This window comes from Rutidosis leptorrhynchoides, chromosome 2 (genome assembly GCF_046630445.1).
Source record: "Rutidosis leptorrhynchoides isolate AG116_Rl617_1_P2 chromosome 2, CSIRO_AGI_Rlap_v1, whole genome shotgun sequence".
NCBI lineage: Eukaryota > Viridiplantae > Streptophyta > Magnoliopsida > Asterales > Asteraceae > Rutidosis > Rutidosis leptorrhynchoides.
In genome coordinates this window covers 460,263,553-460,276,192 of record NC_092334.1, presented here as the reverse complement: position 1 = coordinate 460,276,192, position 12,640 = coordinate 460,263,553, and the positions used below count along the sequence as shown (strand labels likewise).

Genomic DNA, 12,640 nt, shown 5'->3' with positions numbered 1-12,640 from the left:
GATCCACTGATACGCCATTCATAAATAAAAAAAAATTTGTCGAGTGAAATCCCAATACCGAACGCTAACCCAAGCTCAAGCCCGAGCAAAGAAGATGGGTGAATTTTAGATTCCAACAATAACAGAGGGGCAAAACTGAAAATTTCAAACTCTTCTTCACTGTCTTTTATATCACCTCTAAAACCCTAAAAAAACCTAGCGGCTTTCAATTAAAAGAGAACCAGAACCAAAGGCGACGCCCAAAACCCTAAAATCATCATCGGTCTTCTTCAATGGCGTTGTACGTTCTACATGAGTCTTCTTCTGGTTACGCTCTATTTTTAGCTCACGGTATTGACGAAATTGGTCAAAATACTGAAGCTGTTCGTAACTCTATAACTGATCTTAATCGTTTTGGTAAAGTTGTTAAACTTGCTGCTTTTAATCCTTTTGAATCTGCTCTTGATGCTCTCAATCAGTGCAATGCTGTCTCCGAAGGTACCTTTGTTTATACATATAATAATCTGCTTGCTGCTTGAAATGCTACTGTATATGATAATCACTACAATAATTAATAATTAGGTCATACTTTTTCTAAATATATTTTATTTTATACGTATGTGGTTTTTTATTGTTGTTACAAGTTCTTAATTTCTCTAATTGCTTAAGGTTGCAAAATGATGGAGTAAATATATATGTATAAAGTATACATTTATAATCTTTTTCTTTTAATTTTCTGTATTTTGTTTTTACTTATGTAGAAATATGATACTGTACATATAAAGTTACAAGTAATTTGAACTAGCTATTTGATGCATTATTTTGTTCAGATTTGTGCTCATATATTATGTTTTTACATGCATGATTTATATTTGTGTTCAAATTGGTCCAATTATTTGTACAGTTAGTATGGAAATTGTTTTTGTAACTTTATAATTTAATTTAATTGCTTGTTTTTAATTTAGGGCAAATGACTGATGAATTGAGGAACTTTTTGGAACTCAGTCTTCCTAAGGTGAAGGAAGGTAAGAAGGCTAAGTTTAGTTTAGGAGTAGGGGAGCCTAAAATTGGTTCTCACATATTTGAAGAAACTAAGATTCCGTGCCAAAGCAATGAGTTTATTTCAGAGATTATTCGTGGCATTCGTTTCCATTTTGATAGGTTCATTGAGAATCTTAAGGTGTTACCTTTGTTTATTATATTATGTAATTGTGTAATTTCTATTTCTATTCATTTTGAAATCATTTTAATTAAAGAATCTGCTTTGCTTAAACATATATAGCCTGGTGACCTGGAGAAAGCTCAACTTGGTTTAGCTCACAGTTACAGTCGGGCAAAGGTGAAGTTTAATGTTAACCGTGTTGACAATATGGTCATTCAAGCAATCTTTCTTCTTGATACTCTTGATAAGGACGTAAACTCATTCTCAATGAGAGTCAGGTTTGTTCACTTTGTTTGTGTTTTGGTTTCAGTTATGTTATCTGTAATTGCATATGAAGTGTATGATGTTTGATGTAGGGAATGGTACTCGTGGCATTTTCCAGAGCTAGTAAAGATTGTTAATGACAACTATCTTTACGCTAAAATTGCAAAATATATTGACGATAAGTCACAGTTGTCTGAAGATAAGTTAGAAGGACTAGTTGATATACTTGGGGATGAAGATAAGGCAAAGGAAGTAATAGAAGCCGCGAAAGCATCAATGGGTATTGCTATAGTTGATACTTGTTACATTGCTATGAACATAACATTGTGTAATGTGGTTTTGATGTTTTTGTGTTTGTGTTTTCAGGGCAGGACTTGTCACCAGTGGACTTGATTAACGTGAAGATGTTTGCACAGCGGGTGATGGATCTTGCTGAGTACAGGAAGAAGCTTTATGATTATCTCGTTTCTAAAATGAGTGACATTGCGCCAAACTTGGCTGCGTTGATTGGAGAAGTTGTTGGTGCTCGTTTGATATCGCACGCTGGTAGTCTTACAAATCTTGCTAAGTGTCCTTCGTCCACCCTTCAAATTCTTGGTGCTGAAAAGGCTCTGTTTAGGTATTAATGTAATTATGTAGTTAATCAGTATTGGTTAATGTAGTTGGATATTGGTGTTGATTGTTGTGTTTTGGATTCAGGGCTTTGAAGACTAAAGGGAACACACCAAAATATGGCCTTATTTTCCACTCGTCTTTCATTGGGCGTGCATCCGCAAAAAACAAAGGTCGTATGGCGCGATATCTAGCTAACAAGTGTTCAATTGCATCTCGAATTGACTGTTTCGCAGGTTTGTTTATTTTATTTCTCAGATGCTATTTGTGCTTTTACTCTTTTTATTTGTTGTTTAAAGTTTAAGTTTATGATGATTGTTATTTACTACAGAAAGCAGCACCACTTCTTTTGGAGACAAGCTTCGTGAGCAAGTTGAGGAGCGTCTCGACTTTTATGACAAGGGTGTTGCACCTCGTAAAAACATTGACATGATGAAATCTGCTATTGAAAATGCTGCAAGTCAAGGTTCGATAGAAAACTTATACACAATATCTAAATTTTGCAAAGTTACTATTTATAATCGGTCAAACTTGGTCAGAACTCGGTAAAAGTCAAACTTGGTCAAAATTCAAGTACTCCCTGAGTTGCCGAGTACACCTTAAAAAGTCCCGACTGAGTACTCCTCGATTAATGATTTTTGCAACCTTGCTATTTTATGCACATTTGGACCTAAAACTCTTGTTTTATAGAATCCGGATTAAATAAATATGCTGTTAATATTCATATGTATGTGCAGAAATGGATGTGGATAAAGCGTCTGAAACCGCATCAAAGAAAAGCAAGAAAAAGAAATCAAAAGACAATGATGATGCAAAGGCAGATGACAAAGAGAATGATGTTATAAATGTAGATGGTGCTGAAGCTAAATCTGGAAAGAAGAAGAATAAGAGAAGTCTTGAAGAGGAATCAGTGCCCACTACAAATGGCAAAGAAAATGGTACAACAAATGGTGAAAATGGAACAGAAAAGAAGAAGAAAAAGAAGAGCAAAGATGTTGAAATGGAGGATGTTCCTGCTGTTACCGAAAGCAAGAAGAAAAAGAAGAAAAAGTCAACCGAATGAAGAAAATTATTATATTGTTTTTGCAACTTGTGTGAGGGGTAAGGTGTAATAGTAGTATTTGTTTTGTCAACCTCTGTATTATGGCCTTTATTCTGATATGTTTTATGCTTGAAATATTATTAATGACGAGGTTGGAAATTTGTTAGGTTTTGTTTAATGACAAAGATTTTGTTGCACATCTTTTTTGAAGTATTGTATCATGTTATTATCGTCGTAGTAGTGATCATTCCGGACTTACTTTTCCAGTTTTTTAAATGGCCAAACGACCAGTTAGATCTGTCCTTGCAAGTTAGGACCAGCTTCCGTGTTATGCAGATTATAACTACCAAATGAGATTAATGTGCTTGGTTTTTAATCATTTAGCAATGGGATCCAGCCCATACCCTAAATTTTCTTGTTTTTTATATTTATGCCTTTAAGGTCATGAGAGCGTTGAGTGGTGTGCTTAGTTTGTTTTTTTTTTGTTTTTTTTTTCCCATAAAAAATTAACCGGTTTCCAAGCAGTTGGTCATTGTAGGTAGAGCTTGTTTTGTAGCATGTAGCGGATGGGTTCGTTTAAGGTGCAATTTCATTTTTTCTTATTTTTACCTCTTTGTAGAACTTGGGAGGAAACCAAATACATTTGACTCTTGATTTTGGAACCCCCCCAAAAAAAAAAAAATCCTAACCTTTCAATAATGGTCAAATTCAAATTCTAAATTGCTTTCTAGTTTGCTTCTAATAAATTTCCTACTCCATAGTGTTTTATGACTTGAAAAAATATTTAAACCATCAATAACAAACTCTACTTTTTTTCTTTATTGTAAATGTTTGTGTATGTTATGTATTTAAACCATCAATCACAAACTATCATTTTTTGGAACAACTTACATACCCAACACAAATTTATTTACAAGTATGCCCACAAATGGACTTGAACCTCCAACCTCTTTAGTTGATATACCCCTCGAATACTATTATAAACCTTTTGGTTAGAAACGTATCAGCTGAAGTGTAATCCTAAAAGTCTCACGAGGTAGAGTAACCATGATCGTTGATATACCCCTCGAATACTATTATAAACCTTTTGGTTAGAAACGTATCAGCTGAAGTGTAATCCTAAAAGTCTCGCGAGGTAGAGTAACCATGATCGTTATACTTGGGTGCCAATATCTTTAACTTTGATGATTATTTATTTATTGTTACTTTGTAGTAGAATATGAAAATGGTATAGTTTAATTATTCTAACAACTATGTTTTGAAAGGCTAAATATATTTGCATTTATTCAAGACAAAAACATCATAAAGTTTTAACTACTAGAAATTAGTTGGAGTCCTTTTGAATCAAAAAAACTCTCCAAAAATAAGCGTATGCCATTTTTATACAACGAACACACGGTATTCTTTAGTAAAAGGCGAAAGAATAGTTCGCTTTGTGTTCATTGCATGGCTGCGTGATTTCCTCAGTTAGCATTTGGTTCAATTTATGCAGCCATTCTCAATTCCTGCTTTCACTAACCAGCCGATGTGGGACTAAAACCCAACATCTCTTTCAGTCCCTATAAGTTGTTATGTAACATCCAAATTGATAGTATCTGAATAATTGTATAATTGAGTTTTAATAATTATGAGATTAGACGAAATAAACACGTTTTGTATTTTAAGTTTTGAATTAGTGAAAAGACTCGTGAAATCACGGGTTTGTAAAAAAAATATTTTATAAATATATAAAAATTAAACGAAAGTTTATAGAAAACATTTAATATTACCATCAAAATTTAAAAAAGAAACATGATAACATAATAAAAATTAAAAGTTTGAAACGCCTTATATAAATTCATAAATAATAGTTCTAAGGAAAAAAATTATTTTATCTAAATGATCATAATTATCGTTCATAGTATATTTCTTGCATCACTTTATAAACTCCATAACCCTCCATAATTATCGTTCATAGCATGTATCTTGCATTGACATCATTTATCCAAAACAAAGTTGAAGACATATTTATGAGAATCATCTCCATATTAGCCTGAACCAAACCACTTTTAGAATTTAACAATGATAGAAATAACATCACATGAAAAAAGAATTAAACTCCGTATGTGAAATGTAGTAGTACAAACATCATTAACATTTATAAAATAGAAAGTCATCCATACCTCCTTAGTATAAATCTTAGCCTTATTGACTTGCTGATTTTAAAGCTCGGATCTCACGGTAAGCACGAATCACAAACAACACCAAAATTTAATCTAATCAGCCAAACCAAATTCTTCGAATTAGAGCTTCAAGCCTGTCATGTCTACCTCACTCCGTAAATGAGTTCTATTTTATAATTGTTTACAATCTCAAGAAAGTTGAAACCAAATTAATCTTTCAAACCTCGTATTACAAAAATAGATTTCAATGCCGCAGATAGTAGTAATCAATCTGGGATCGTCTTGCAGCAAAAAGTTCAAACTTGAAATCTTGAGGAATAAGATGAAGTTAAGAAATAGAATTTGAATCGAAGAACAAAAATAAAACAAAATAATGAGTAGTGTATATGGTGGCCCATTGGACAGTGCACTGGAAGCCAATTGAAAGGAAAAAAAGCGTGAGCTGTCTAATTTTAGAATCCTAGGGCAGTACAAACATTTGGCCCAAAGAAATTAGCAGAGAACAACCAAAGCAATTTAGGACAAACAAATAAACTATAGATAAACTAAATCAACAATAGTATGTGTACCCAGTACCCTAAGTTCTTATAAATCGGAAGTCGATATCATCATCTACGTCATCAATAAAAAAAAGTTTCATAACTTAGAAGCTTTACAAAAAAAAAATGACCCATTAAAACTTAGACACTTTGTAAATTTTATCCAACTTCCCCACCCGCCCATCTTACCTCATATACGCAATAGTGAGATATTTTAGAGCAAGAAATTTAATCTTCGCCTGATTTATTGCAAGTTGACTGCAACTTGACCCTCTCCTGTAACAATAGAAGACTTTATATCCAAAAACAACAAAAATGACTAAACAACTTACTAATTTGCTAAGCTTGGTAAAAAATAGTCAAACTGGTCTAATTTGCCAAATAGCCTTCAAACTATTCATAGGTCCTAATGAAATATATGCATGAAAAGTTTTATAACACCAGTTAATCAAGCTCATTGAAAAAATCAGTTTATCAGGCTCTTTAAAAACCTGCTGCAAAATTTTAATAAGCTTTTTCCTTCCTTGACTAAAATAAGTCGATCACCAATACATGTTGTTCACACCACATCAGTTCTGCAACACATGCTCTAATACTCGAATTTAGATAACACACAACACAAGAGTAATATTGTGATGAATATAAATGAAAATGAACCTTTGACTCCATTAAAAAAATCAATAGCTATATACTAAGATGCGCAAACATGAAAACCTCTAGCTACTCAATAGAAACTCTCAACCTCAATCTAAACCTTGCATCATATTTGAAATTTACAATTAATACAAAACAAACTTTACACATGTCCAATAAAGATGCTCAAAAACAATGAAATCACAAATCTTCAAGTGAAAGATTAAAAGTTTCTCATTGGATTAGTTTGAAATGAAAGAAGGAATATTTTAGGTCTTTTAAAAAAGGAATTGACTCGTATATATGTAAATTAAACATTGTAGCACACAAAATCCACCATTTTCCATTTTTTAACTTAATTTGGCTTCATGCATGGATTACAATACAATTACATGGAATTTGCAGTCATTTTAGTCTAAACCAATACCAACCAATCATGTCAACAGGTCGTACGGTAATTTTTGAAATAACAAACAAACTAATATCCTTGAATAACAAAATCAAAATGAACAACTCTAAGATTATTGAATCACACATTTAACAAAATAATCGAACAAATACATTCTCGAAAAAACCAAAACTTTGAACTCGCCATCTTCAATTTCAATGAATATGATATTGCGATTTGTTAGCACCCGATGAATCGATTTCTGTAAAGGTAGAGTAATACAACAAAAAAACTCATATTTTATAACCAATAAACAAATAAAATACTCTGTATATAATTTCTTTCTAAACAAAAAAGTTAAAAACCTTGTTTGAAGAATTGATGTCAATTGAAGAGTGCATTCACAACATAATATTGCAGAGAGCTATTCCACAACCATGAAGGAATGAACCACTATAATATACTGCAAACACCACTTAAATACCATAAACCTCTATGGGCAAACACGTTTCAAACAATTATCATCAAATGGTTTCATCTGATCAATGCAATATTAGTCGTGACACCAGTTATGAAATTAATTATGTGGATCATGTAACAAATAGTATGGTATTTAGTATTATATTATAAAACAAAAACTAATTGCCACTAAATTTGTGGTAAATGATACCATACCATGTAACTCTATTTTTTTTTTTTCAAACATTTCATCAAACACTTTACATGCACTTGAATAGTCACAATTTAAAGACACATCCACCTCCACACTTCACTATTAAGCTATAATTAGGATCTACATTTGATATGCATAATTGTTCCACCATATCCATGTTTTTGGTTATATGAAGCCCACCAATCACGTTAAGTTAGAAACAACTATAGTGATGAAAAGTTCAATATATTACAGTGGTTCAGAATTTTTTTTGTAAATCTCAAATCTTTTAATATGCCATATGAAAAATAAGCATATGAAACGATAGTAGTTCATCTGCCATTAAAGAACTTTTTTGTAAATCTCACATCTTTTAATCTAATCTGAATATTAGCTCTAACATTAAAAAAATCATTGCAGCTAAAAAACCATATCTAATATCGAAACCAACAAACATAAAAAGATAAAAGTTATATTTAACATAAAGGGGAAAACAACTTTTAACACAATCTAAACAAAAAATAAAAGACGTTAGCGTACACTTAGAACTAATTAATCAAATAACGTTGATAAAACACAAAACTTAGAAGATTTATTTACCCGAAAGAAGTCGTGATGATGTCCCCAAAGATTAAAAGATATCGCGAAAGGTAAGCGTGCAATTGAATTTTCAAAATAAACAATGGTGAAAATACACAGAGGTAAAAATCTATACTAACTTATTTTTGAATTCTTGTTAATGGAGATAACATTGGGAAAATATCCTAAATCACTGCTATGAATATGAATGTGAGAAGATGATGTGAAAAAGATGCTTTATTTGGGGCGGTGCAAAATTTAGAAGTTGGAGACTTCCAACGGAAATATTAATATTTTCAAGAATTGAAAGCATTCTTGATTGTTTGGATTTTTTTAGGGTTTATTTGGATTTGGAAAAAAATGAGTTGCAGATGATTTATGGGATTCAACGTGAAGATTTGGTCTGCCTATAATCGATAGGGTTTTTAGGGCTTCATGTTATTTGGAACAGATAAGAGTACAATTTTTTTAATTTAATTATGAGTTTAAAATTTTTAAATAAAATTAATTAGTGTTTATGACATCTTAAGATACTTTAAAAAATTTTCTTTTATTTTTTGATTTTTTTATAAAAGGAAATAGTTGACATCATTATTTTAGCATTTTAATAGAAACTATAGAATAGAATAGATACTTTCAACTAGTTAAAATCGATATAGTAATGTTAAATCAATGTTTTTAAATTAACTTAAATTAATTATATTATAAAAATAAAAAAGTTACCAAAGATTAAAGCATGAAGCAAGGAATACTAGATTTCTTTTACACAAATAAATGATGATCAGGAGATTCCAGGGAGTTCCAATCCCTTCCTTCCTATAAAAGTCGACGGAAGCAAAATATTGTATGCGAAATCAAATAATCGCATTATTATTAATCACTTTGATTTTGATAATAAAAGCCAAATTAGTGACGGTCTGTGATGGAGACGGCAGAAAACTTTTTGGAGGATGTTCCGTCACAAGATTTAATGACGGAACTTCTTCGTCGTATGAAGTGCGCCACTAAACCTGACAAACGTCTCATTCTTATCGGTATTATTACGAACATTTTTATTCGTATGATGATTTTTTTTAGGTATTGAATGTTTGAGTATCAGAATTCAAACTCTGTAATTAAATCATTCGTTGAACCAGACTATTATAGACTTTAGAGTAGTGCCGGAGCTAGCTAGAAAATTCAGAGAGTGGGGGCAAAAATACTCTATCATTTTGCTATTTTCATACTTTTGAGGGGCATAAGTTAAAAAAAATAAATAAATAATTAATACCGTCAAATTTATACGTATTTTTAAACATTTAAAAACCGCAATACAAGCTTCAGGCGCAAACAAGACATCGACGCTTGAAGCAAGCAAAAAACCAAACACCAAACGAACGACAACAGACCTAATCAAAACAAACCAACCACAGATAACAGAAAAACAAATCAACAACTAGTGAATCTTCCAAACCCGCTTCATATATTAATGGGACAGTTTGGTCTGCCACATTAGATCAGCCCATACTTTCAAGGTAGGAGTAAACAAGATGAGTCGAGCTCAACTACTGTCGAGCTCGGCTCATTTAAAAGTCAAAGAGATCGAACCGAGCTTGGCTTGTTTGACATTATCTCGCCTTGAGATCGACTTGTTTATATTTCAAAAATATGTTTTAGCTAAGTCTCGAGCTTGTTTAAGCTCGTTTTGCTTGAATCAAGTATTTAACAAGTCAAACTCGAGTAGCTAAGTTAATTTACACCTCTACTTTAGAGTCACATATTATACATATGTATATGTATGGTTCACTGAAGACTGTTTTATCATATCATCTCAAATTGAATGATACATCACTTAAAATTACTGCAGGGCCACCTGGATCAGGAAAAGGTACCCAATCACCAATTATCAAAGAAGAGTTCTGTTTGTGCCACTTGGCGCCTGGCGATATGCTAAGGGCTGCCGTTGCCAAAAAAACTCCTGTTGGACTTGAAGCCAAAAAAGCTATGGAAAAGGTATATATTCTCAATCTGCTTCATGCAGTTCTTTTTTTTTTTTTTTTTTTTTTAATATAAAACAATCATTGTACTTACCATATGATTCGTGTTACTGTTTAGGGACAACTTGTTCCTGATAATTTAGTTGTTGGGATGATTAATGAAGCCTTGGAGAAGCCTTCATGTAAAAAAGGTTTTATTCTTGATGGGTTCCCAAGGACCGTGGTTCAAGCGCAAAAGGTATTATCGGTTTAAACAATCGATTCATCTAATTTCTATCTTACATAATAATCTTGAACACGCGTGCTTATGTGTCAGCTTGATGAGATGCTTGAAAGAAAAGGCGTTAAAGTTGACAAAGTGCTAAACTTTGCAATTGATGATGCAATCTTAGAAGAGAGAATTACGGGTCGTTGGATCCATCCTGCTAGCGGTCGGACTTACCATTCAAAGTATGCTCCTCCTAAGGTTCCTGGCATTGATGATGTAAGATTTTTGAATTATGTTCCTCCTAAGGAACCAATTATAATAATTAGACATGCTATTATAATAAGAATTTGGTTTAACCCGTTTGAGATAAAAGACGACCCAAATTATAAAATGGAGTATCCACATCAGAAGTCATCCTTACTTGGTTGTCAAACTTTGTGAAGGTCACGGGTGAAACTTTAATCCAACGTAAAGATGACACACCAGACGTTTTGAAGTCAAGGTTGCAGGCGTTCCACCAACAGACTGAGCCGGTATGTTTCCTTTAATTATTGTACTTTATAATTTAATTATGTTTAAGCCCATACTTCAAATAAAATATTCTACATGATTACAAATGATTTTTAACCCAAATTGACCCTTTTCCACGCGAGTTGTGGAAATTACTTTCCTAGTTTGCGATCCCTTCGAAATTATTATGCTGAAACTGCTTAATTTGATTGTGGTGTACAGGTTATCGATTACTATAGGAAGAAGAGTATTTTAGAAAATCTTCATGCAGATAAACCACCACATGAGGTAACTGCTGAAATCAAGAAGGTGCTCTAGTAAGGCAGAGTGAACATGATACTAACTTCATATTCAGAATTACAATTTGATAATTTCCCTGTTATTCCAGTTGTATTTTGCCAGCATAATTTAATGTATTAATGTATGTATGTATGATATCAACTTCTTTGAAGTAATTACTCCCCAAGTGCTACAAGTTATTTTAATTTCAAACAACAGAACTATCTACCTAGTACTAGTTCCTGCTTTCATGGTGATCATTTAATTGAAACTGACTTTTTGAAACTTCAAACTTTGAACTAAAGAATTGGTTGGAGTCCTTTTAATTAAAAAAGGAACTCTACAAAAATAGGCGTATGCCACTATATACAACGAGCACACGGTATTCTTTAGTAAAAGGCGAAAGAATAGTTCGCTTTGTGCTCATTGCATGGCTGCGTGGTTTTTTAAACTTGCAGATGGGTTTATTATATACAGACTTCCTCTCTATCTCTTTATACTCACCAGCCAATGTGGGACAAACCCAGCACCCTTCTTCTTTTCTCAATGGGTCAATAATACATAATACATCTTATAATACATTGTGGCCCAAAAATAACATCAATACTAAAGTATCAAATTCACCATACTGTTTGAATAGAATCCTTTTCGACCCGTCCAATCTTCCGTCCTAGGAAATAACTCGCCTATAAACAAACAAATCGGGCATGTGATGCTTTGAATCGGGCGCCAAATAGATTTGGAATTATGGCAATCCAACAATAAATGATCTCTAGACTAAACACCAAACAAGCAAACAGGGCATATAGTCACAGAGGTCATTTCAAGCCCATAGAGAGAGATTTAGACGAGTATGAATACAGTCTAAAATAAGCCACCAAGAAAAGATGTTAAACTTTATATGTAGTAACTTCTTCCAACGTGTGGGAGACGAAGAAGATGGAAGAAAGAAACTCGTCAAGATGACGCCTTGCACTTGAAGCCAAAAAGAAACCATACGTCATATAAACTATTGTACATGATTTCAAATGCTATTTAACCGAAATCGACCCTTTTTCACTTGAGTTGGTTGAAATTCTTTTCCTGGTTTGCCATCCCTGCTATATTATTATGCTGACACAGCTGAATTTAAGCACTTGTATGAAACCGACTTCGACTTCTTTGAATTCATGGTAGCCTGTGTGCCTGTAATTTAAAGTTCAAGTTATGTTTAAGCATATAACCACAAAACTTTTCTTGTACCAGTTATTACTTTAAAATGTTCAACAATTTTGATTCACAAGTCTTTTTTATTTCATTTGTTAGTTTACGAAAGTAGTCTCATATTAATAAATTAGTGGAGGGCTACATTTCAAGTTAAACTGTACAACAACAACAACAATACCCAATTCCACTAAAGTGGAGTATGGGAAGGTTAGATGTAGACAGTCCTTTCTTCTACCCTAAAGTAAAAGGGAAGTCATTCCTCCACCCGCGGATACCTATCGGTCCCCAGGTAGAGAAAGTCGTCCCTCCCTATTCTGTAGAGCAGAGAGGCTGCTTCCTAGGGACCTCCGACCAGAAAGAACCATGAATTCCGATATGTGCAGCAAAAATATACAAGTAAAGTTGATAAAATAGAAACTTTACCACGAATAATGTATACTCCAATACGA

At 32.8% G+C, this 12,640-nt stretch overlaps 2 protein-coding genes and 2 non-coding genes across 4 annotated transcripts; 2 read left to right on the top strand and 2 right to left on the bottom strand.

Moving 5' to 3' along the window:
- The first annotated feature begins 212 nt into the window (after positions 1 to 212).
- LOC139892532 (nucleolar protein 56-like) lies at positions 213 to 3,260 on the top strand. The gene is made up of 8 exons (XM_071875645.1): positions 213 to 477; positions 945 to 1,159; positions 1,262 to 1,419; positions 1,498 to 1,685; positions 1,772 to 2,024; positions 2,105 to 2,253; positions 2,349 to 2,483; positions 2,755 to 3,260. Exons 1-8 carry the CDS (start codon positions 273 to 275, stop codon positions 3,078 to 3,080), a joined length of 1,629 nt encoding a protein of 542 aa, XP_071731746.1. The 5' UTR covers positions 213 to 272; the 3' UTR covers positions 3,081 to 3,260.
- A 1,131-nt stretch (positions 3,261 to 4,391) lies between these two features.
- Positions 4,392 to 4,511, bottom strand: LOC139895478 (U5 spliceosomal RNA). The gene has a single exon (XR_011775918.1). It is a non-coding gene; the product is annotated as a U5 spliceosomal RNA (small nuclear RNA).
- Positions 4,512 to 8,772: 4,261 nt separating this feature from the next.
- LOC139892531 (adenylate kinase 4-like) lies at positions 8,773 to 11,102 on the top strand. The gene is made up of 6 exons (XM_071875644.1): positions 8,773 to 9,046; positions 9,859 to 10,004; positions 10,107 to 10,226; positions 10,305 to 10,472; positions 10,640 to 10,729; positions 10,929 to 11,102. The coding sequence occupies exons 1-6, from the start codon at positions 8,935 to 8,937 to the stop codon at positions 11,022 to 11,024; spliced, it is 732 nt and encodes a 243-aa protein (XP_071731745.1). The 5' UTR covers positions 8,773 to 8,934; the 3' UTR covers positions 11,025 to 11,102.
- Positions 11,103 to 11,301: 199 nt separating this feature from the next.
- On the bottom strand, positions 11,302 to 11,421 carry LOC139895474 (U5 spliceosomal RNA). The gene has a single exon (XR_011775914.1). It is a non-coding gene; the product is annotated as a U5 spliceosomal RNA (small nuclear RNA).
- Between the last annotated feature and the right edge of the window lie 1,219 nt (positions 11,422 to 12,640).